At 44.0% G+C, this 26,813-nt stretch overlaps 1 protein-coding gene across 2 annotated transcripts in view; it reads right to left on the bottom strand.

Annotated features, from left to right (window-relative positions):
- The window catches only part of LOC142586840 (uncharacterized), a 74,264-nt gene extending 47,996 nt beyond the window's left edge, over positions 1-26,268 (bottom strand). Inside the window, exons 1-3 of one of the 2 annotated variants that reach the window (XM_075697707.1) lie at positions 26,118-26,268; positions 4,190-4,393; positions 833-1,028 (exon numbers count right to left, since the gene is read on the bottom strand). In XM_075697707.1, coding sequence (XP_075553822.1) covers positions 833-1,028; positions 4,190-4,393; positions 26,118-26,175 — 458 coding nt within the window. In that variant the 5' untranslated portion in view covers positions 26,176-26,268. The remainder of the gene's footprint in view (positions 1-832; positions 1,029-4,189; positions 4,394-26,117) is intronic. The other variant, XM_075697708.1, reaches the window with a different exon arrangement.
- Positions 26,269-26,813: the final 545 nt, after the last annotated feature.

The raw sequence follows: 26,813 nt of genomic DNA, 5'->3' as shown, positions 1-26,813 counted from the left end.
GTACTATTACCCTTGTGGGGAGAGTATTAGCCCCCTGCAGATGAGGACCAGCACTTCCTTGGAGTGGAGTAATAAAACACTTTCAGGGGGAGTTATTCTACTCTCTCTCAAAAGGGGTCGATGTACTCTCGAAAAGGAAGGTAAATATGGGACAAACAATGCTCCCTCGATGAGAGTTCCCGGAACTTCTTTTTAGAGTGTGGCATTTATTCGATGCAGCAACTATAGACTCATCGAACAGGTCCTCTTCCTGCAGCAGGTATAAAATTGCAGGAGGTAGTGAGGAAGCTAGCTGGACACATGCTTGCCGGAATCAACGGCATATAGGGTAGCGGTCGGGGTTTCTGGTGCATGTTATATTTGCGTAAGTTCTGCGCGCTTTCCAAAGACTCCTCAACGCCCAGCACTGTAGAGATGATTCAAGAGAAACATCTGTCGTCGAATCTATCTCGATGAGATTGGCAATCCGTTCTTCAGTTTGAATGATGGTATATGTGAGGGATTTATATAAACGATGAAGAAAAGGTATTGCCGCGCAGTTGTTTATCGTACAAATACGGCTCGCACAGAATTTAGGAAACAATGTAGGATGGTAGTTAAATTAAATAAAAGCGAATTAGGTAGCTATTGTAGCAAAATATTACAGGTTATAGAACTCCTTGTGCTAGGTGTTCTTTCGACTAGGATACTGCGCAATGGCCCCGCTCCCCCCCCCCCAGATGACCATTGCATCAGCAACTATGGATTCAGACTTTCTAGTGTATAAAAGTATTGTTCAACACGAGAGTTCACGGAAACACGGCATGCCTCTCATATTTGAGCTGATACTTACCCGCATTGCATTATGCAGAGCGTCTTCGAGTTAAAAGAGTTTTCCGTCATGAATTCTCCTACTCCACTGCAGATGGTATATTTCTCGCAAGTACCATTTGTTATATTGTAGAAGTATTGATCTTTAATAGCTTGGGTTGATGAACTTGCTTCACAAGTGTTTGCTCGACTCTTCTCACAGATTGAAGCATCTTCATCTGAAGCCATGACAATGTTAATTACATGCAGTACCTTGAGCAAATCAATGCAAAAACGACGCGCTTTCGATGATCATTGCCCAAAGCGGTTGTTCGTTCGTGCGTTTTCTAAGGTTTTTATTCGGCAACGTTCTCCGTCACAAGAAGCATCACTCGGACCACAGATTCAATTCACATATTACCAAGTAAAGAGAAGACTTCCCGAAGAAAAGGTGAACGTTTCACAAAAAGCTTATGCGGCGAAATAATGCACCTATTACTATTTTACTCTACACTATTTCTACATTAGAGGGGACGAAGACAGCGGCACTGCAACAGATGACGATGGGGAAAATTTCACCCTCTCTGACATTCTCCATGTTGGCTAGCGCGTAATGAGCCCATATTTCTAAATGTATTTGGTATAAATGTACTGATGCCTACTTAGCTACCACGTAACAGAATATTTGTGTCCTCTTCGTCTATAAAATCACATTTCCGAGAGGGCATAGATTTGTTAAGAACGACAGCACAGGGCAGCAAATAAACTAAACGAAAGACACAAAATTGTTCCTGGTCGGTCACACTACTAATTTTCCTAACGCTTTCAGTCCGGAACTAGTAAGTTTTATTTCGCGTTGGGTGTTTACTTTTCAGTAGTACCAAATATTATGCTTTGGGTAGACATTGTTTTTATTGCGGACAGCTGTTTTAAGTTGACTGTACCAGCCTTAGTAAAAAGGTATTCTACACCACACGTGAAGTGGAATTTTCACACTCTGGTCCTGCGAGTTCCGCGGAAGGCAAACAGCGTGGGAAGAAAATTTCATCAATATAAAGTGGCGCACATTCTTACATACTAGCAAGCTTTTTCCTTTATACCTGTTTACTTGTATCAGAACCTTGCCTTCCTGCAGTGATACATATTTCAAGTGCACTCGGAAGGCGAGTTATGAAGGCGGACATAAAAAAAAATCCAGTTAGAGAAGACGACAGCCTGCTGACCGCACCGCAACAGTGTATGTAGTGCACATGGTCTGGCGCTTGACTGACACCGGTTAGCAGTGTGGTGAAGGAGGAATAGTAGTTGTTGTTGGGCGAGTTGTTTGCTACTGCGAGGTAAAGAAATGGATTGCGCGGAATTCAAGGACATAGTGGGGGACACGCATCAGCTCTCGTCTCGGATGTCTTGCTCTGCTTCGCTTTTTTTGCACTGCGCCAGCTCTCCTCACTTTTGTGGCAGTAACCTCATGCGGAAACAGCCTTCCCTCGATAAGCAGTTGCGCTTTTACTGCAATAAAATACTCTGTGAATCCGCGTCTCCACGTGCCCTCAGCAGCATATATCTTCAGTCATGTCCCCTTCACATATGTAACATTGTGCAGCTGTACGCCAAATCCTGCATTTTGCAGATTTCTAGTTTTCATCCACATGCAACCAATTAGCGTGAAAGTAAACATAAGTTGCGTGAATATAATGGAAACATAAAATTTTGATGTCACAGCAGATTTCATCTCCAAAGGAGGTCGGCAATCACTTGTCCCATTGCAGTCCAATCTAATGTGAATCAACATCGAGAGATGTTTTATCTTTTTGATGCAAAGGAAAGGGTAAGACAGAGTTCGTCTTAACAGAACTGCAAAATGGAAACGAGCCGTGTGTCTCGCATAGTTCGGACATTCAAATGGCTTCAGTCGTGTTACAGTATTGTGTACCCCACACTCGCATGTTTATGTGTTTTTCACTTCTCGGAACGAGTCGTTCACGTAGCCGACAATAACTTTCTTTATTTGTTTGCGAAATTGCAGGTGAGCGTACTGTAATATCTTCAAAGTTAAGGGATGCCACAATAGCAGCAAGTGAGGCACCCACTGCTGTTTGTAATGTTAGGTTGCCCAACTGTCCTTCGAATGAGTAGTAGGTGCGAGGTAGGCATTGTTCTAATAAAAGTCGACCATTTAGAATTAGAGCGAATACTATTTGAATTCGAATTACTGGCTCAGTATACCGGACGGTAAGCTTTAGCTGGCAAATAAAACTTCTTCAATGGAGAACAAAATACAATGTAGCGCTAACGGCATCAGTGGAAGAATAGCGTGTTCTTGCGCTATTTGTGCCTCATTTGTTAAATACCATACCACCTGGACGTCAAGTGTTTTTTTTTATTTGTGTGCTGATTTGTGTGCAAATATTGTGCAGAGTCCGGTAGCAGATCTGTCGAAGCCGTACTGTATGCTTTGACATCACAATTAAACGGCGGTTGATAAAATTAAAGGCCAAGGCTGTATCCAATTTAATATTAACATTCTTCAATATTTTAACACACAAGTCAGCTCGAGCTTCGCCACCACTCATTACACATTGGTTTAAGTTCGCCCCTTCTCTGTGATGAGAGAGATCCGACCACAACGTAGAGGATCCTTTGATGTTGGGTTTTCCTTTTATTTATTTTTTTTACTGCGTGAGGGAGTATGCAGTGTTATCCTACATGGCGCGGCTTTTTTAGAGCGGATATTGAACGCGACCTCTATGCTTCATTCACCTCATATGTGTACGTTTCGCGCTACTTGTGCTTTCAGAAGAATGCCAATCAACGCCGAACTCAACGTAATTTGCTCGATCTTCGAACGCCATTGTGGATGATATTCAGTACCCTCTGTGCAGATGTCCGAAGCCGCCAGTGCAGCTCATGAACTGGCTGATGCAGCCAAGTGTGAGAATTTCTCCCAATAAACGGCGATAGCGCCTCCAATGAACTAAACTGTATACGCGGCAGGCTACTGAAGCGTGTGTGTCAGGCCCACAGGAGGTGCAGACGTGATCCGAACAGGCAAAAGACCCAGGCACAGCAGGAATAGTATGTATGTTAAAGTTTAAAAAACTGCAGGTTATCGTGAGCGCGCCAAGATGTGTCGTCTGACGAGGGCTTCCACATTGACATGTACTTCCGTTGTCCCCGCTTGGTCGCGAATAATACTGTGCTCCGTGTACGTTCATATATATACACGTAAAAACGCTGCACAGGCAGGAGTTTCAATCTGTATCGCATGCGTTTACTTTGCCGGAATGTACTCACACTGGGTCATTTTGTTGACGTCTGCAGCGACAAATTCAAGAGTGTTGCGAAAATGTGCACAGAAAGCAATTATGATAACGCAAGTATTTGCGAGTATTTAACATACCGGGGTTGCAATGATTTGCACAATCAATGCGCGTGTCATAAACACCGTCGTGGAGGCAGCCATTCCAGCGGAAGTGTTCGCATCTCTTCGACGTACGATTGTAAAAATATTTTAAAATTCCCACTCCGCAGTATGCCTCATATTCGATTAGGGCAGTTGGGCATGTAGGTCCTTTCGACTTTCGATTCCAGGGCTTCGGTGCTGCTGTAAGAAGGAAAATGCAAACGTAAGTTCCTCATATTGTCACATACTTTGGTGAGCAATGTCAATGCAAACTTTGAATCTGCTTTATACGAAAGCATACCCGTGATGCAGATATTTGAATTTTTTATTTTAACCATGTCATGAACAAACTTTCTACGGGCGATTTAGTTTCAGCAGACGCCTTATGGCCGGACAAGCGCCTGTAAGTATAACCATTACTGCTTCTTCAAAACAAAGGTAAAATTGCTCTTGAAGGAGCCAACATGTCACATGGCTCTAAAGGATCCAGTGTGCCCTCTTATTTTGCTAATAAATGAATGGCACTTTAAAATAATTAATTTATCAATATTGTGGCGAGACAGAAGACAGCAGCATTAGGCCTGCCCTAATGACGAAGAGGTAGTAGAACTTTCTTGTCGCCATCTTGGCTGCCGTTACGCTTGTGCTGCTGCCCTTACTTGTAAATGTTTGTACATGTACATTTCTTGTGCTACATTGCTGGCGGAGGTGTGAGGTACGCTTCCCGCCCATCACCATCACCCAGGCCGGGAACTACGAAGCGGTCGCCACGTTGTTTCCTCGGCGATGGCCACTGAGGCACGCACCGCACCGGAACCTACGGCGCAATAGCCGTTCGCAGATTTCTCTCGCCTTGTCGCTTCCTAAATATTCAGGTAACCTCTGTGGCACAGATGACGTGGAGGTCGAGGATTGGATATCATGACCTGAGCGTGTCAGCAAACAGAACCGGTGGGATGATATGCTTATGCGGGCGAATGTGATAGTTTATCTAAAAACAACCGCGCACGGCTGGTACGAGACGCATGAGAAAGACCTCGCCAGCAGAGAAATATGCTAAGAAAACTTGAGCGACTTCGTCGTCAAGTCTTTCGGTCATCAGCTAACAGCTAAAGAAGTCTCAGTGTCGCCCGACAGGCGAAACATCGATTGCAATAGTAAATTAGTAGACAGCTATACGAAGTAAGCATCTCCGGTTTAACAGCCCAACTTTACATATTCCAGTGCACTGCCGTAGTGCGGCTGCAAGCCTGTTTTCAAGGACGCGGAATGTATTTATAGAAAAATCAGATTCATCAGCCATAGGATAATAGAGGTTTTCCACACCAGGAGAAAGAGAGTGGCCTCTACTCTTTCTAAATGTTTTTCCTAAAGGTTTTCTTGCTACGTTGTTAACATTGATAGTGACACGTCACTCAGGTTGTACACTATTTAAAAGGAAACTAAACGCAAATGATAAGTTGATATGGTTTAAATACCATTCCAGAAACCTTGTAAAGCTGATTTTGCGCCAAGACCTAATTTACGAGAAAACAGCATTTCAAGGTCCTGATATGTTTTCGAAATTGAAATCTCCCGCCAGCGAACCGGGGGAGCGCTGACGTTGCACACGCCATCAGCACCATTTTCTGCCGTCGGTGAGTTAAACGGCGCCCGACAGGAGGCGGCACCGAGGCAAGACAGAGCGGTGGCGTGGCTGCTGCAGCTGCTTTGTGGTAGACCGTTTGGGGTTTCCGCCACATCACACTGAAGATGAATTATCTGCTACTTGCAGTTTGAGCGAGTTTGGCGAGCCAGCCAAACCAACGCAGCACTATGCGATAACGAAGTTAGTGAAACAAGTATGCGTGGGAGGCGCGGAGTAGAGCGAAAATGAAGCCTTTCGACCACCCGCACCGTTATCAAGTTTAACTTCAATTAGTTGTTTTTTATAAAAAATGAAATAGAACTGAATTTCGTCTTACAATACAATGCAAGGATCTTTTTTGCAACGAATGCTAGAATACTAGTGCCAAAGTTAAACAAAGGAGTGCTTTCATCACCGGGAAAGGACTTGAACGTGCCGGGGAATCTCCAACCACGTCCTGTATTCACCTCAATTTCTCGATTATTAAGGCTCTGTTCGCAATAATATTCATGCCTTAGGAATTACTGAGCACAAATCTATCACTTTAGCTTGGTTTAATATTTGTCTTTTCTGCCCAATTAGGGTTCACTACGTGTTTTCAATAAATCAGTTTTTAGTCTGCGCTCGTCTGTCTCACTTGTTTCCTATCAACAACCCGTATCAACTCGCCCAGCCTTCAATGCATTTTAAGCGTAGCAGTCTGTCGGCCGCATAAGGTTGTAAACATTTGATTACTGAGTAAATTAAGAAGCATGGTGTCACGCGCGCTCAAGGAAGGATGAACAGATGTGACTCGGTGACCTCACACTCGCTGTGAAAACGCTGGAGGAAGAAAACGTGGCAGCAGCAGCGAGCGAATTGACCTTGGTGCGGCCTCACGCGTCAATGCGAACTAAGCGGCGAGAGCAGAGAGCTCACGAAGCGATTAGCCGTATGTGCACCTAGACTCTGTACTAATAACAAATCACTATGAAAGTAAGTTGCGGGCTCCAGCGTGCGGCGCGCCATACGAAGCAGCCACAGAAGGAGCAGTACGCCCCTTTGCTCCTTCCGCCGGTGCCATCCACGCTAGAGAAGAAGGCGCGCGCGTTCCCTGCTTTCGTACCTGAACCTGAACTTCACATTAGATCCTCAATTAATTTAACGTGCACATCTACTGGGCAGACACACCCAAGGTCGAAACTCTCCAATTATTGTTAAATTCATTTCCTTCAAAACTAAAGAAGCGATTTTGTCTAATGGCCGTATGTTAAAAGGTACTCCTTACGGCATTAGCGAAGACTACACCCACCAGGTCCTAAATGCGCGGAGGCATCTTATCGCCTTTGCAAGAAACAAATCTAAGCCTTATTCACTTCATCACAAAACATTGCCCATTAACTCCATGCGATATGTCTTTGACAATTCATCTCAAAGTGTCCAAGAAAAACGTAGCTATCACGCCGTCAAAAACTGCCTCACTGCGCTACACCTGCCGCTCGTTCAATTCCGTCATTTTAAGTTATCTACACTAACATACGAAGCATCCTTACCGAACGTGATACTACATCAGATCTTGTCTCATCATCCGAAGGCAACCTGCTCATACTAACCGAAACATGGCTCTCCGATGACATTCCTGATACTGAAATATTAGAAGACTTGCCTAACATTGAATTAATCTGCAAAGATCGGCAAAGACGCAGACGAGGGGGCGTCCTTATGGCCATTATAGAAGGACTATCGTTTTCCACCGTTCACATGAACTCGGACTTAGAAATTTTATGGATCCTATGTCGTGCCAAACCTGAACTACTACTTGTAGGTGTATGCTACCGCCCCCCCCCCCCAACAGTTCTGCAGATTTTCCGAGAAAACTGAATACCATCCTAAGCCAACTAGTTAAAAAATACCCTAACTCGGACATTCTGCTATTCGGGGACTTCAATTATCCAAATATTGATTAGTCTAACCCTCAAATAACTACCAGTAGCACTGAATCCAAAGAGTTCGTTAATGTCTGTCTGAATTATAACCTTTCACAATTGGTAACTGAACCAACGCATGTCACACATGATAATGCCAACATCCTAGACCTAGTACTGTCTTCAAATCCTGAAACACTATCGTCTCTTACTTACTGTAACAAAATAAGTGGCCACAAAGTAATTCATGCTGCATTCACCTTATTCCCGACCCCGCGCCATACTCATAAAAAAACAATCCGCGTTTACGATAAAGGCAATTACCAGGCAATAAATAATGAATTAGAAGAGTTCTACGAGGAATTCAAAACAGCCTTTGAACACCAATCTGTTCAAGAAAATTGGTCTCATTTTCAGGAAATAGGGGCACTCTTAACTGAAAAATACGCACCAACAGTATTGATTCAAGCTAACCGCCATAAACCATGGTTCACGTAAAATCTGGAAACACTCGAGAATAAGAAAAAGCGCCAATTTCGACAAGCTAAGCAAAAGCGGAACGATCGCTCATAGAACAAGTACTATGAAGCAGAACACATTTATCTATCAGCAATCCGCTCACGCAAATACACTTTCTTTCGTTTCGACCTGGCTAACGTGATAAATGAAAATCCAGAGAAATTTTCGCAAATCATTAATCCGCTGCCATCACGCACTATCTCCTTACCGAATGAGCAGGGGGAAATATTATCAGACTTGGACATTGCAAACACATTTATTACAGCCTTTTCTTCAATGTTCACTAAAGAACCAGACGCTCTTTACCTACGTTTCTTGCGCCGTCTCTACCTTCAATGCCGGGTATCACTTTCTCGATACATGGAAATTCAAATATAATAGATAATATTAAATATTCGTCATCCGCAGGTCTCTACGAAATCACATCCACGTTTTTTAAAAAAGCACTAAGTTCGTCGCTGCATGATGCCTAAGATTGATGTTTTCAGAGTCATTGTCTTCTGGAAACCTCCCGAAAGAGTGGAACATGAGCAAGGTCGTTTTAGTCTACAAATCGGGCAATAAAAGTCGACCTTTGAACTACCGCCCAATTTCCATCAAGTCGGTGCCTTGTAAGATAATGGAACATGTTATATACACCCATATAATTCATTTCCTGGATACTAACAATTTCTTTGACCAATCCCAGCACGGATTCCGCAAGGGACTAACTTGCGAAACACAATTGCCTATTTTCCTTCACGATCTACACTCAAATCTGGATATTAAAACACAAACTGACGCAAGTTTCCATGACTTTACAAAAGCATTCGACAAAGTAGCTCACCAACCACTGCTCCTAAAACTTCCACGGTTAAACCTACATCCTGCAGTTTTAACATGGATAGAACAATTCATCACTAATCGCATGGACGCGGTGTACGTCAATAACAATACTTGTGAGCCCGTACCCGCTACGTCAGGCGTTCCTCAGGGCTCTTTGCTAGGCCCCCTCCTATATTTAATATACATTAATGCTCTACCATTACACGTGTCGTGCAAAATCTGCGTGTACGCTGATGAATGTGTCATTTACCGCTCAGTTACTAGCGATAATGATCAAATCGCTTTTCAGGAAAGCTTAAACGATATTAAAAATTTGTGTCAACGTTGGTTAATGGCCCTAACCCTACTATATGTAAAGCAATGTCGTTCTCTCGCCGTTCTAACCCATTGGTATTTCAATACGAAATCGCTAACCAACAAATTCAATGCGTAAACATTTATAAGTACCTGGGCGTTACTGTCTCAAATGATCTGGATTGGTGTGTGCATGTGACTAACGTTATATCTTCAGCTAACAAATCACTTGAGCTCCTACGACGTCAATTAAAGAACGCACCGCAGCATGTGAAACTATTAGCTTATAAGACACTAATATGACCCAAACTAGAATACGCATCAGCCATTTGGGGCCATTGCCAAACTTTCCCCATTACCACCATTGAGGCATTTCAGAATCGGGCCATCCGGTTCATTCACTCGGATTTTTCATACGATGTCTGCGTAACTTTGTTAAAATCGGAATCTGGCATACAAACCCTTTCCCACCGCCGTTTAATTGCCAGTTTATCATTATTTCACAAATTCTACCACAGCATACTAAATCGAGCACCATATATCTTGCCACCATCATGCATATCCCATCGCATAGCACATTCCTTAAACGGAGCTCGTCCACACGCGCGTACTGTCACTTTTGCATCTTCTTTCTTTCCCTCGAACAGCCAAAGACTAGAATGGACTTGCGCACAACATCGTTGCAATACCCAGCTCATCTGCCTTCATAGAAGAAATTGCCTCGCATTATGCTTTGTATCATTTTTTTATTGTTTGTTTCTTATATTCTTTGTAGCCCACCCCTTATGTAACACCCCGAATAGGGGTCTTCAAGGAGATAAAGTGAAAGTGAAAGTCCCTAACGCGTGCGAGAATGAGCCGCCATCGCCGGCTCACCCTAGGACACTTTCACTCGCCCATACAGCATACAGCGCGCGGCGACGATGTTCTCGCCCTTGGACTTTATAGGGAACATCACGGCAATGGCGACGGCAGAAATGCACCTGGAGTGTCCACATGATTGATATCGCAATATTAAGAAGTTAGCTCTCGCACGCAGTAATCGACTGAATCACACATATCGTATATTCAGGATATTCTAGCGCTTTGCCGTAAATATGAGAGTAACATTGCCGAAGCGGACAAGATCGGGCGTATCCTCAAAGGTATCGCCCATGATGCATTCAAGCTCTTGGTATTCAAGAACAGAGGTAATGCGGATGCTATTGTTCGGAGTGTCGGTAGTTGGAACAAGTAAAATCCCGCCGTATCGCCTAGCAATTCACGAGCCTCCCCAATGCTGCCGCATCGTCATCATGCGAAGAAGTCATGATGTTATGAGTTAGCAGTCAGCGGCAAACCTTTGTCCTAGACTGAACGTTTGCTTCATTTTGGCAGGCTCTGCAAGCTGTCGGACAGTATCAGCTGGAAAACCGCTCGTATCTTCAACGGCTGTCATCTTCGCAACTGTTCCTGGCGACTGATCTACGCATGCGGATCTCGGGGAAGCTGCAGTTTCGACGTAGCAAGCCATCCTTGACTGATTGGCTCTGGACCTGCCAATAATGTCCCCCTGGCGTCGATCACCGATTATTTAAAGGCCGTCAACTTCGTGGATCGTTGCAGTCAGCGGCAAACCTTTGTCCTAGACTGAACGTTTGCTTCATTTTGGCAGGTGAGTGTTGATTACACCTGTTGTAATTCATCACTTTTTGGGTTCTGCCGCTGACTGCATCATGTCTTCTTTGTGTACTTCTTGCTCAAAAGCCATACCGAAAGATGGTAGATTTATGAGTTGTTCGACCTGTGAGGGCGAATTCCACCTGGGGAAAAACTGCTCGTCAGTTTCTGATAACGCCTACAAAAAGATGAGTACAGTAACACGCGAAACGTGGAAGTGTCCTTCATGCAAGGTTGATTCGGTTAAGCAACCAGACGAAGTATCCAACCCAGGTGAAGGTTCATTCTCACAGCAACTGTCTGCTCTGAATATGAAACTTGATTCTTTGACTACAACTGTTTCAACATTGATGGTGAAAATTGAGGAACTGTTGTTGGTCAGGGAAGCTAGTGAAAAGGTTGCTTCGGCAGTCGATGACATACGCTCCGCTATCGATTTCCTTTCGTCAAAGTACGACTCTGTGCTTGCTACAGTGGCCGCTAATCAGAATGAGCTTGCAGACCTTCGATCATAAGTTCAATCGCTTGCTTCAACAGCAGTTTCCCAGACACAGGTGATTGACAGGATGAGTGGGGAAATTAATGACCTCGAACAATACAGCAGAAGATGTAACTTCGAGATTCACGGCCTTCCTGTCAAATCTGATGAAAACTTACACTCTTTCTTAAGTACTTTGGCAGGCAAGCTAAACATAACCGATTTTGAACAAGCAGACATCTCGGCAGTGCATCGGCTGCCATCCAGAGGCGACTATATTCCACCGATTCTAGTGCAAACTCGCTCAGTTTCTGTTAAGCAGAAATGGCTCGGGGCCCGGAAGGGCCTTCGTGATTTGGTGCATGACGATGAGTCTCCTCGGCTGTTTTTCAACTATAACCTATCTCGGGCTAATCGCGAGTTGTTCCGTCTAGCAAGGTCTCGTGGCAAAGAAAAGGGTTTTCAGTTCGTCTGGACCAAAAATGGGAAGGTCCTTGCAAAACAGTCCGAAGGTGCACCTCTCATTCGTATCAACAAGCTTTCGGATCTTGAAAAACTAACATAACCATGTCTGACATTGGTTTCGTGAAGTGTTCCGATTTTTCTGAAGCCCAGAAGTTCTTTCAGCATCACATAGGCAATTCATTTCAGTTTACTCACGTTAATATTCGCAGTATACGGAAGCATTGGGACCATTTTCGTGCGCTGATTAATCCTTTTTATTCAACTTATGACGTTGTTGCTCTCACGGAAGTGAACGTTTCGTCATACGTGTTATCACATTTCTCGCTGCCAGGATGCCAGTTGCATTCTCATACTCGTCAACAACGAACAGGAGGAGGAATCGCAGTTTTTGTTAAAGATTCTTGGTCCGTTTCTGAAATTAGTATTCCTTTTACTCAAGCAGAAGTCGTTGCACTCCGCCTAAATACACCTTGGTTGTCGTTGATTCTACTCGCAATTTATCGCCCTCCGTGTTGTAACGGTCTAATCTTTTTAGCTGAGCTTGATTCTGCAATATCATCATTTTCCAGTGAAGAACACGTGTGCATTATCGGGGATATGAATATCGATATTCTACGCCCAACTGTGCCAACAGTCGCAGATTATCTTGACACTTTATCAAAGTGGGGACTAGAGACTAAAATCCACAGCCCTACACGTGAGGAATACTTATCTGGGCAGCTGGTCTCTTCTTGTATCGACCACATAAATGTGCGTTCTCAAAACCGGTTGGTGCGGTCTGCTGTGGTTGAAGTCAAGCTTGCAGACCACTATTTCGTCTGCTGCTCGTTAACGGATGGCTCCAGCCACCCTGCACCTTTGCGCAGCCAGCAAAGCGTATCAGTACTTGATTATAAGCGTTTCGATGAAAGAATAGCAAAGTATGATTGGGATTCTTTTATTTACAATGTGTCCCCTGCAGACTTGTATGACAGTTTCGTCGAGGTTTTTCGTTCACACAAAGCCGAATCTTCACGCATGGTGATCGTTAAGCAACGAAATTTAGACAATAAGTGGATGTCGCCCGTAATACTGGAAGCTATTAAAGAAAAAGATCTGCTCTGGGCTCGAACGAGACGTGCTCCAAACTGTTCTCAACTACGACAGCAGTTTAAACATGAACGAAACCGAGTTAATGCCATGATCCGTCTGGCCAAGCGCAACCACTTTAGGTCTCAGTTTAAAGACGCACGTTTTAACAGCAAGAAAACATGGTTATTGGTAAATAACCTGAAAGGAGCGAGCGCTACTATTTATAATGATACATATTTCATATCTCATTTCCAGAAAGATGGACAGAGCATTGCGAATGACTTTAACAAACTATTTTCTCTGGTTTCTGGTGCATCTGGTACCCCGCCTAACGACTGTCCTATGCCTCCCAGTGTGATGGAATCTGCTTTCCTTCCTGACATTACCGAAAGTGATTTAAGGTGTATACTTTTCAGTCTTAAACGCAGCAAATCTCCTGGTCATGACGGCCTCACTGTTTCTGAGTTGTGCAGAAATTTTGAAGCGATTAAGGGTGTCCTACTAGTTATCCTTAATAGTATCATTTCCAGGGGTATAATACCGACTTCAATGAAAACTGCTAAAGTTATACCTTTGTATAAGGGTGGCTCCAGAAACATGATGAGTAATTACCGACCTATCTCTAGTTTGCCATGCATTGGCCAAATTTTTGAAAAGCATCTACTACTTACCATGACGAATTTTTTGAATACGCACAATGTTCTATCACCTAGTCAATATGGCTTCATACCAGGAAAAGGAACAACAGACCTTCTTGAAGAATTCTCTGACATACTAAATTCAGCTTTTGATAAGAATGAAGTCGTATGCTCTCTTTTTCTTGACGTAAGCAAGGCCTTTGATAGCATCTGCCACGTTCTTCTGCTTGACAAACTTTCTACATTGGGATTTCGAGGTTCGTTTTTACATTTACTTACTAACTTTTTACAAAATAGGCGCCAATATGTGTCGATTTCAAGATTCCATAGCGATTTCACGGCAATTAATTCTGGAGTCCCGCAAGGTTCTATATTGAGTCCTTTGTTATTCAATCTATACGTTAATGATCTTGCTAACAATGTGCCTGTTTCATTGTTCCAGTATGCTGACGACACTGTCATTTTTGCGCGCGCAAAGAAATACACTGATGCTGTAACAATGTTACAGACGGCAGCTGTTAAAGCTATGGACTGGTTTAAGTCTAACCTTATCAATGTTAATACTTCTAAAACACAACTTATGTTTTCATAACCCTTTAAAAAAATTTGAGTTGAGTCATCCTGTTTATTTGCATACTTCCTCCTGTTCTCATTGTAACTGTGTTCCAGTAAAATATGCGCATTCGGTCAAATATCTTGGCCTGATCTTCGACAGTGATCTCTCTTGGAACTCGCACCTTTCTTTCGTTTGTCAAAGACTTCGTGCTGTATCTTGTGTCCTGTATAATATTAGATATTTTATGCCTTTTTCTGTCCGTAAATGTGTTACACACGCTCTAGCCTATAGTGTACTACGATACGGAATCACTGTTTATGGTCACTGCACTGTTCGCTGGCAGCGCAGGGTGAATTCGCTTCTGCGTTTACTTTTCAAAAATATTGCCTACGGCCTGCCCATCGGTAATAACATTGATATTTTCAGAAGATTAAAGTTTCCAAATTTTAACGCTTTATTAACAGAAACTATTGCGCTTAAACATTTTTGGTGCAGTCAGTTCACCATTCCATATGTTCCTGCACGTGATTTAAGACCAAAATACCGTTACTGCATTCCTCGCTCCTCAACCCGGTACGGAAAGCGCACACGTCAATACTATGTACCTGCCTGTTTCAATATTATGCCACCTAGTGTATTCCGCATGAGAACAAAATACACCCTGAAAAAAATTTTGCGGTACGTCTCTGCGTTGCTTCCTACCCCGTAATTATTTAATCGAGTGTTACTATCTTAATTCCATATTGTTGTCATCCCTTTTGATGTTGTAATAGTTATGTCTCCATATCTGTCTCTCGGAGTTGTTAAATTTTCTTTTTTTGTTTGCTTGTCGAGTTTGTTGCAATATCTCTATTCTTTGTTTTGCTAATATTCGCTGTCTGCCAGGCGCTGCCACTCAAGCCCTTGGTGAGGCTTTGGTAGGCCTGATTTTTGTGTATGTGAATTGATACGAATAAAAGTACTATCTATCTATCTAATCACCGCTGACGTTACAATCGGCGGCTGCGGACACTTCCACACGTATCGTCCGTCGTAAAAGAGAACCAATGTCACCAGCCTCTCTTGTGGACGATGTCTCGACTGCCAAACAGCCTACGGTTTCCTTTATTCAAGCCGTGGTTCGCCCGGAGGTCGCTAATTCGGGACTCTCCTCTGTCTGTACTGTGCACATTCTAATTAACGGCCACATTCCACCAGTCACACACAGGAACAAGCCCCTTTACTCGCGATACCGTAACCCTGCAATCTTGCCATGGAACCTTGGTTATTTCCATTGCATGGACAGGTGCTCTAGCAGGAGCAGGTATGGACTCTTCGCAGGCCGCGCAGCTACTGAATTAGTCTTTTATGTTTGCACGCATTTTAGGGCACCACCACTTCGCGCAAAAGCCTTAGTACGCGCAATTCCTGGATGAGTTGTATGGAGGGCTTCAAAAATCACATTCCTCCCCCTTTCCGGAATCACAACTCGATTGCCCCGGTGGATACGCTCTTTCTGCTCTGACAACTTGTGCTGCCTGATCCTGAATGGCTGAAAATCCGGCTGCGTATTGGTTGACGGCCATCCTCTCCAAGCCCGTTCAAGACGCGTGACACAATGGGATCTTGTGTTGTCATTCTCACCATGTCTTAAGCTTGGAGTGGACGGTTTGGCGATTCGTCAGGAAACCAAACATTTGTACTAGAAACTCTGGCACAGTCTGGGGCAAACAGCTCAGTGAATCAGGGTTTAGTATTTTCTTTCGAGGCAGATGAGTCAATGCGTCGTCGTGCTTAGTTAGGAGGATAGTCCAAGGCAGCATTAGTGGGGGTAATATTTGACGTGCCTGCTGTGATAGTGTGAACAGGCCCAGCAGCTGTTTCTAGTCTGTGACAATCTAAAACCTCCGCCCATAGACATAGTCATGAAACTGCTTAACGCATGACACCACAGCCAGGGCTCCCTTGTCAATCTGTGTATAATTTCTTTCTGTAGCCGTCAGTGTTATTGGTAGAAGGCAACATGGGCTTCGTGACCATCCTCCAGTCGGTGGCTGAGTACGGCCCCAATGCCATAAAGCGAGGCATCACATGTTATAACAAGAGGTTTGTGGTCGTCGAAGTGATGCAACACGTTTTCTGACGATAACGACTGATTTGACTGAAAGCATAACGTAATAAGCCGTGCATTCCCATGGGGCATTCTTGTCAAAGAGATGATGAAGTTGTTCGGCCACTGTTGCTTTGTTCGTTAGGAAGACTTGGTAGAAGTTTAGAAGGCCCAAGAGGGCTTGCGACTCCTGATTCTTGGCTGGGACAGGTACATTGTGGAACGCCTTCAGCTTTTGCACTGATCGACGCACACCATCTTTGTCGGTCAAGAATCCGAGAAATGCCACCTGAAATATACCAAAACACCATTTCTCAATTTTTACACGCATGCTGGCATTAGCAATGCGGCTCAGCACATCACGAAGGCGTCCATACAGCTCTTCTTCATTCTGACTGTTATAAAAACGCCATCAGCATGCTTAACCACTCTTAGAATTTCCTTAAGAAGGTCATCCATAAAATTCTGAAATATTAGAAGTGCACCACTCACACCAAACTGCAAACTCTTAACTCGGAAAGCTCCCCGGTGGATTGTGTGCGTCAGCTGCAGCCTTAGCAACTGCTGGCTGCTGGTACGCCTCTGCAAGGTCCAGCTTTTTGAATAAGTGTCCCCCAGACGGTGAGCATAGTAGATGCTTCAGGACAGGAATGAGTTATGGGTGATGTGATAGTGTTTTGATAATTGTGCATTTGTAATCACCGCATATTCGTATTTCTCCATTTGCCCTAATGGGTGTCACTATGCGTGTTTCCTACTTTGGTTCAGTTGCTGGATCCGAGATTCACTGCTTAAATCCGGCGGTGCAGCTCTGCGTGTATGTTTGGCTTCAGTGCGAAGGGGACTCATTGAAGCTTCATCCGTATTGGTGTGACGGCAGCAGGATCCAATTGAAGTGTGACAGGTGCGCCATTACATTTTCTCAGTCCCGCACTTAATACGCCGTGAAACTTCTCGAGGACGCGTACTACTGTCAATCCGTCCACACTATGCACGCCTACAAGTTCAGCTCACAAGGCCTTTAGCGAATTTATTCCCAGCTGGCTTGTTCAGTGACCCTGTGTGTGCCACCAGGAGCTCGAGGAATCCCTTGAAGTCGCCATATTCGACATGAACATGGCGCGAACCTCGTATCTCAAAAGCATTGCCTTGGAAAACTGTGTCTCGAATGAAATGGAACCGAACGCTCAGAGACCCTTTCGAGAACTTGGTTATAAGTACGCTCCTCAAATATCGTAAACTCTTACCCGGAGTCGACTTCCATAGGCACAGTTCGCCCTCGATGGACACGCTCATGCGCCTTTTGTGTGGCGCTGACGTTTCCAGAGGTGACCGGTGGCTTTTGTAATGCTTTTCACATGAAGGGCTCGTACTCACAGCGTTCGTAGTAGGCGTCGGAAGTGCACTTGCATCACGCCGCTGCTTCATGTGGTACACTCGCTCATTAAGGCCCACCCATTTACAAAAACGGCATTGTGAGTCTTCAAAACGACAGTTCCCTCGATTTTGTAAACTATCGCACCCCTAACACCAGTTGATTTTTCATCCTGGTTATTAGGCCTTTGTTTTCTGCTCACCGTGGCTTCGACAAACGGCAATGACGTCTGTTGTGTTTTGGGCCTCATTGCCCGTTGACTCTGACACTCAGGTCCGCCACCTCTGTCACCAATGCCTCCTCTAAGTCAATCTTCTAGGTTAGTTTCTTTAAGGCAAAAAGATGGCTGTGCACCGTTTTATTCCCCAGCCAACACACTACCCGCTCACGGATAATCTCCTCCAGGTCCAAGAAGTTGCAGTGCTGAGTTAACCACCAAAGTTCAGACATCTAGACACTGGCCGACTCTCCGGGACCTTGGCTCCTTTTGTAGAAGGCGTTTCGGCACACTGTCTGTATCGGCTAAGGCCCGAAGTGCTCTTTTGAGAGCGGGAATATTTTCGCTAATGGTTTTGGTATTCGGCGCTGCCGCTGAATGCAGCGATCGTGCTGTCAAAAGTGGCAGCGCTGCAAACGCTGAAGAAAACGGCGCACTTCCTTTCGGCTTGCGCAATTCCATTTGTGCCGAGAAAGAAGTTGAGCCGCTCCTTAGAGGCAATTCATTTCTCTAGAAATGCAGGGTCAAATTCGTCGATATGGAAAAGAGCTGCCATGTTGAAGTAGTCCAAATCTCTGCTCAACACATTGGGTTAGGACTATTGCCACAGACGTGCCTTCGGCATCACCAATGCGCCACTGGCAGTCCGTGTTATGCAGATTAAGATTGGTCTCTTGAAGGCGCGATCACATCCTCATCCTAATCAGTGTCTCGAAGAGAAGCGTGGCCAATATAAAACAACGTATATTTAAATGCAAAAAGGGGAAGGGAGATAGGGAGGATCAGGTAACAGCACATTTGTTGAAGGATGGTGGGAAGATTATTCTAGCAAAACTGGCCACCCTGTATAGGCAATGGCTTATGACCTCAAGCGTACCGGAATCTTGGAAGAACGCCAGCATAAACTTAATCCATAAGAAAGGGGACGCCAAAGACTTGAAAAATTATTCACCGACCAGCTTACCGTCCATTGCTTACAAAGTATTTACTAGGATAATCGCAAATAGAATCAGGAACACTTTGCACTTGTGTCAAACAAAAGACCACGCAGGATTTCCTAAAGGCTACTCAATAATAGACCATATTCACACTATCAATCAGGTGATAGAGAAATGTGCGGAATATAACCAACCCTTATATATAGCTTTCATTTATTATAGGTATTGAGAGAACTCGATTGGGAAGAATTGGGCATAATATTTCATGGAAAATACCTTAGTAACTTGCGATTAGCTGATGGTATCGCCTTGCTTAGTAACTCAGGGGACAAATTGCAATGCATGCTCACTGAACTGGACAGGCAAAATAGAAGGGAGGGTCTAAAAATTAATCTGCAGAAAAGTAAAGTAATGTTTAACAGTCTCGGAAGAGAACAGCAGTTTACGTTGGGTGGAGACAGTGGAAGTGGTAAGGGAATACACCTACTTAGGGCAGATAGTGACCGCGGATCCTGGTCACGAGACTGAAATAATCAGAAGAATAAGAATGGGCGGGGTGCGTTTGGTAGGCATTCTTAGATCATGAAGAGTAAGTTGCCGTTATCCCTCAAGAGGAAAGTGTATAACAGCTCTGTCTTACCGGTACTCACCTACGGGGCAGAAACCTGCAGGTTTGCAAAAAGGATTCAACTCAAATTGAGGACGACACAAGGAGCTATGGAAAGAAGAATGATGGGTGTAACGTAAAGGGGGGTGGGGGATAAGAGAGAACAGTTGGGTGAGGGACGAAACGCGAGCTAATGAGATCTTAGTTGGAATCAAGAAAAAGAAAAGGACATGGGCAGGGCATGTAATGTGGAGGGATGATAACCGATGGTCATTAAGGGTTAAGGTGGCAGAAAGTTAGGTGAGCGGATGAGATTAAGAAATTTGCAGGGACAACTTGGCCATAATTAGCATATGGCCGGGGTAGCTGGAGAAGTATGGGCGAGGCCTTTGCCCTGTAGTTGGCGTAGATAGGATGATGATGGTAGTTAATGCACACTTTATGGATACATGATGTAATTGTTACATGGTGCTAAGGATGAGTTCGCGGGATCGAATCCCGGCCACGGCGGTGGCCTTTCGCTGAGGGCGAAATGCGAAAACACCCGTGTACTTAGGTTTAAGTACATGCAAAAGAACACCAGGTGATCAGAATTTCTGGAGTCCCCACTACGGCCTGCCTCATAATCAGATCGTGGTTTCGGCGCGCAAAACTCCACAATACGAATAGGATAGGTTACTTTAGGAAGACGCAAGCTGCGCGGCAGCGGCTGACGCTGTTGTGTAGCTCCGGTGGTGGCCGGAGGGGGAGACTGAGTGGACCTGATGCGCCCTCTGGCGGGCTTCGGTGCCAACACTGTCCGTGCAGTCTATGTTAGCACGTAGAGATGGCGATACTCTAGCGATCACTGCACAAAAATGTGCCTAGAATCAGATATTTTTCCGGGGCTTAAAACTAACTAACCACAGGTAAGCCGGTTAGATTTGGGAATCGACAACAGATTCACAAATGAGGTAGTGTTCCTGTATATGCTCCAGAAGCTGCGCATAACTTTTCCGGCGCCGCTCGAATCGCTCTTCACGAAGCGCTATCGCGTGGCGCAAAATGACGTCTCATGTTCAACTGCGCCGCTGCGAAGCCAACATTGGCGCGATGCCGACTCCTCGTTTCTGTCAGTGCCATCGACATTGAAAATAGCGCACGGATGAGCGCGCATTTGACGATATCAACTCAGGGACGTTGGGGAAGTTTTATTTTTATTTATTTATTGATTTATTTACAGGTACTGTTGGCCGAGTGGGCCTTTACAGGGGTGAGGTACAAATATGGCACAAAACGCATCATGGTTTACATAAAGCAGCACTCTATAGCTAATACATAATCACAGCGTGCCATTATACATAAATTTAATACAAAATCTGGCTTAACAGCCGTTATGTGAAACATAAAGCAGCAATGTGTAGCCCAAAAATACATCACGTAGTACATACTACAACTTACATCATACATATTACATCACATACATCGCAACGTTATACATATAACACTACTAGATTCTACAACTTACACGAAAAGTGTTAGATCATGAGGATTAATTTAGAAAATATTTTGGTACTTTGGTTTCAAAATGTTCTACAGTTTGAGAATTACATATGGCGTTCGGTAAATCATTCCAGTCTCTTATGGTTCTAGGAAAAAACGAGTATGCGTATGTGTTCACACGAGATTGACATACTAGAAAGTTGCTGTGGTGGTCACTTCGTAGGCTCCGGACTTGTCGAGGAATTAGGTACTGTGCTGCATCAAGGTTAAATAAATTTTGGGAAACCAAAAACAAGAATTTAAATCTGGCTATGCGTCGGCGTTCCAAGAGGGGGGGGGGGTAAATTTAGTTCTTGCAACATCTCTGTCACAGAATGATACGAGTGATACCAAACACATCCCATTGACACTTGTCTTACAGTATGACGGGGTGCAGTGCACCAAACTGCTCAAACCACACGGAAGGTGGCAAAGCTTTTTACGCAGTGCCGCGCTGACGGAAGGGCGTGCGCCGGCAATCGGTATGGGTACTGCGTATCAGGCGAGACCGGCCTGCTCCGAAAGAGACCAGGACATGCGAGATGCGTTCGGCTTGCTTACAGAGGTGTGTTTGCCTTGTTTACACTACAGCAACATTTATCTCGAGTCACGCCCATGTCAATGCTGCGATGCGTACGGTAGCACGAAAGGTTGCTGGACGATTTTTTGGCGAATATGTGAACGAACGACGAACGAACTAGGTGCCACCGCTTGATTTCCTTCCACAGATTCCAAACCAGTTTTTTTCAGAGGCGGAGATACGGCGGGTTATTACGAGCATGGGCTTGGTTTCCCACCGTAGTGGAAGATGGTGATTTGCTGATGGACAGTCTTTAGATTCCCTAGTCGACTCGCCTTTTTCCGAGAGTGAGGGCAGAGGGTGCTGATATGAACTTGGACGTTCAACTTGATTCTGCATGAAGTGCACTTCCGTTCTGGAGCCGTGTAACTAAGCTAAATAAACCCTTTTTACTTAATTTTCTACAACCAGACGTAGTAAGCGATGAGCTTGGTGGATTCCATGCCTCGAATGCTACCCCAGACACAACAGCATACACAAACAAAATTTCGGGGGGTTGGAATGCTACGCCGTTCCGGCTACGCCAATGGTTCCAGCGTAGCCTACATTATAAAACACCATCTTTCTCAGCGTTTGCGAATAATTGGCGCATGTAGTTCGCCCAACAAACAAAAAAGCAAATAATTGAACACCGCGCGGCATTTGCCTCCTGAGCACGCGAGGAATGGCTTCACTGCGTACTCGGAACACGTTGGCGGGCTTATGCGCAATTCTGCTTTTTGCGGGAGCATAAAAGGTGACACTAAAATTAGGCAATATAGGGTGACATCTCTTGGTCATTTTTTCAAGTCAGAGAAGCGTAGAGCAATAAGTTCTGAAGAAAGAATCAGCAACTTGGTTACCAAACTAAGGGGGCCATAAAGTACACAAGTATTTGTGCCTCAGAAGCGCGAACAAAGAATAAAAGAAAAGTCAAGAAAATTGGCAGGCAACTAAGGGTAATTAAAAGTGAAAGAAATTTCAGGGTGTCTTAAGATCGCTTCTAAGCTGTGAACGGCGAAAGCCTACGCTTCCTCCTCTTATCATTTGCCTCTTTCTCTTCTTTTCTACTGAGCATTTTTAGTCATTTGTAAGCAGTTTTAGTCGTTAAGAGTCGTCCTTGGACAGATTGGTCATTTCGTAGTCATTAGTCATAATTACAAGTCATTTCAGTCTTTATTAGTCATTACTGCTCATTAGTAAGCATTTTTAATCATTTTTAATGAATTGTAGCCTTTACAAGTTGTCATTTAACATGTCGGCCATTTTCTAGCAATTACTAGTCATTACAAAAGATTCCAGCCATTATTAGTCATTGCTGGTCGTTACAAAGCATATTTAAGCATTTCTAATCAATTGTAGTCATTACATGTTGTCGTTAGACATACTGGTCATTTTGTAGTCATTATTCGTCATTACAAGTAATTTCAGTCATTATTCGTCATTACTGTTCACAAGTAAGTATGTTTAGTCATTTGTAATCAATTGCGGTCATTATAAACCGTCGTTAGAAATATTAGTCATTAGGTGGCCATTACAAATAATTAATAGTCATTTAGTCATTTCTACTAATTACTAGCATTTCTAGTGATTTGTAATCAATTGTGGTCATTACAAGCCGTCGTTCGACATATTGGTCATTTCGGAGTCACTAGTAGTCATTACAAGTGACAAGTAGTAATAATTAGTAATTACTAGTCATTATCAACCTCTACCAATCTCTATTATAAGGCTATCATTCACTGTCACAATAAATTATTTTTCATTATTTAATCTCTCTTTATTCTGTCTTCATATGGCGTGATGACGCTTCGGCAGGCACTCAAGCGGTCAGGTTTGCTGAGACAAACTTCACCATGAGCCTGGAAAGGCTTTCGCCTTAATACATAACCAGGAGGCCACAAAAAAGCTGATCGAAACAGAAATAGTAAATTGATTTCAAAGAATGGATACAAAAAAGACCATGGGTATTTAAAAGAATGGCATAAAAATTCTATACTGTAAATTTTGTACAATAACTCAAAGGACAGTACCTTGATATTAGAGGCTTGAGCTGGTTGCCTGACGACACAAACATGCCGTAGCAAATATTTGCAAATGCACATGCAATCCACATGCAGATGAGGCATGTGGCTGCGGCAGCAAAACTCAGGAGAGAGAGAGAGAGATACATAATGAGAGGAAAGGCAGGGAGTTTAGCCAGGGAAAGAATCGGCTGGCTGCCCTGCGCTAGGAAAATGGGTATAAAAAGGGGAAAGAAGAAAAGAAAGGTAAGAAAAATTCACGCTATAACACGATGCTAGACGCTACAACTTTAAAAAGGTCGCACAATTCACAAGCCCGTAAGAAGTTGAACGGAACACTTAAGCTATTTAGTGCGGAAACCCCTCTGGACCCGTGTCCTTGAACATTTTTCTTTTTTGAAGAGGACCACTCAACCGATCCTAATAAAATGCCAATGCGAATAGGTACACCTTGCAGAAGCGCTTGGATTTCAAACGAATCGAAGCATCAACCGGCCATCAGTCGCAATAAGGAAGAAATATTTAGGGTACTGGAAGGAAAGAGACGGATAGGGCAGGATCCGGCACATGCATAGTTAGGGGTACAAGGTGGATATTCTCACGTGGTAGTGATGGCCAAGGACACATTAGCAAAACTGTTAATCGCGAATCTAACTCTCCATTGGGCGAACCTGGGATCAGAAAACCAGGCTACACTCAAAACGCGATAGCGGTGAACGCTGTCGGCGACTGTCGATAATATGATCAAGGGGTCAAGCGCGTCAGCTTTTTTTCGTCAATCATCGAATGTTCCAGAGTTACCGCTGGTGCTACGTATCCTCGAGAGAGTACTATAAAATTCGCGTCGCGCATACAATCAGATTACGCAAGGTTCAGTGACAACAGACAGCGGATGTAATCATAGAATCACTGATAGTATTCGGGCAACTTCTAATAGATGCGGGCGCGTCCTGCTCTAAGTGATGACATTTATTGAACGGTGAAAAGCGCCCAGCTGAGAAAGGTAAACAAGTAAACGTCTCATTATAGAAGTTTTCCGCAAGAGAAACAAGAAAGAAAAGATAAAGGTGATGTACACAACACGCTATAATGAAAGACATCTAAGCATACCTTGAATAACTCAAGGAAGCTAGGTGAATATCGGCCACCCGATCGTTCCAAAGGAGAGCTCAATATATCGTCATCATCCTCATCCTCATCATAATACTCAGGATCCCGTTTGATTGCGCACCTCGTATGATAAGCGTTTTGTCATCTCGTCATCTACGCCATGTACGACTACGTAGCATGGCTACATGGTGGTGGCCTTTCGGTTGCCAATTTCTATGCGTGAACACCAGTCACTTATTATGCAAAAAAGAAGTGAGGCGTGCAGACAGGACACAAGCGTAGAGAAGCGGACAACACGAACGCCGACTATCAACTGAAGGGAGCACTGAGGCGAAAAAAGAAGACACAAAACTCATCTGCGCATGCTCAGGAATGGTAACACGACGTGTCAGTCGGGTACACGTGCCGGTCTACGTGAGAGATAACTGTTAAGACACTTAATCTCTTCCTTATGTAAAGTATTCGAAGGCTGACTCACGCACGCACTTCCACCATTAAAGATATGCCATGCCTCTACCATAAGACGCGTATCTTCATTCTTATGCCTGTACCATATCGCGCATTCATCTAAGTCTGGCGTGCAGTTACAATCTCGGCAATGTAGCGAAAGATTAGAAGGCAACCCACCAGTTAACGAAGTTTTATGTTCCATTAGCCTGTGATTGATACACCGTCCCGTTTGCCCTACGTAGAACTGGCCACAGCTAAGGGGAATTTTATACACCACACCCATACGACAGTCAGTAAAACTGTTGTTCTTATTGTGCTTCACTGGACAAATATCTGTTCGTTTTTTTGCCTTTTACCCGCTCCTTTCTATTCTGTACGGCAGCACATATCTTACCTAGCTTATTGGGAGCAGTGAAAGCAACATTACCATCATATCTACTAGCAACTTTTTTAAGCCTGTGCGACACTGAATGAATATACGGAAAAGCCACTACTCTTTTTTTTGCTACTACTGCTTTCCGTAATCACGTCCGTCCCTCTCGAAACCGACTTCTTTAGGCGCTCAGCCACAGTGGCCACCGCTACACTGGGATAACCTGCTTCTAATAGCAGGTTATCCTAGTGTAACCTGCCTTCAGAGCTTGCGCGCTTTTCTTCGAGCTCGGAGAACTCAAAGCGACAGCCCCTATTTTCACGAACCATTCTATTGGATGCGTCCGAATAAGGTCCACTGCTCCTCCTTTCAGCCTTAATTTATATTGATTAGCTGAACAATGCATTTTATTTTTATTGAAAATATTTTATGGTGATTTTTATCTGTTCTCGTCTCAAATTACAATCAAAGCTGCTCAAGAAAATAGTGGGCACTACCGTGGCGATGGCGTTCGTTCCGTGCGCACCTGCCTTTTAGTGCATTGGCACAAATTATATAAGGAATTCATGCAATGCAGTCAACATTCTATTGCGAGATGTTAAAAAAATAAGTAAGAATCTTCTTACCGGTTCCGCCAGCGAGAAGACAAGCTATCGCAATTACTAACAAAGCTAGAACATCCATGTCTTTTTGCGCAATCAGAGAGTGACCATGCGTCTAAATTACAGCAGGATTCAGAGCCATAGAATGCTGATCCACGGACACTTTTATGGTGTGTCGGTAATCTTTGTCTATTTAAAGAAAGCTAGCTTGGTAAAAAAGGAAAAACAAAACAGACTTAACCGCAGTAATGTCCTGATGTCGCTAACCTTTTTGCTACTATCATGCCATTCTCTTGACGCCAACGCACATGTTCAGTGTCGTACAGTGTGACGTTCATAACGGTTTAGAGCGCGTCGTGATAGGGCATAGGTTCATTGCCCATCTAGTCGAAGTTAAAAGATTGAAACCAAATACCACGTTCGACGTTTCAAGGCCATTTTTCTTTGAGTCAAATAACAAGAGCCACAGCTTCTTTAGTTGATGATATGTAGTGTTTAATGGCGCAAGGTCCAGGTTTGGCCAAAGAGCGCCATGACAAGTGGTGATGTTGACGATGTATTATGGAGATGTGACTTGGCTGTAAAGTGGCCTAAAAATTGTCGCTGTAAAGTGCGTAAAATCTACGTGCTATAAAATTATGGCGATGACTAATGGCGATTACTATGAACATTAAAATCCATCGTAGAAGAATGATGCAAAATCAAAAATATGTAGGATGT

The sequence above is a fragment of the Dermacentor variabilis genome, chromosome 7 (genome assembly GCF_050947875.1).
Source record: "Dermacentor variabilis isolate Ectoservices chromosome 7, ASM5094787v1, whole genome shotgun sequence".
Classification (NCBI taxonomy): domain Eukaryota; kingdom Metazoa; phylum Arthropoda; class Arachnida; order Ixodida; family Ixodidae; genus Dermacentor; species Dermacentor variabilis.
This window is presented reverse-complemented; position numbering and strand designations above follow the sequence as displayed.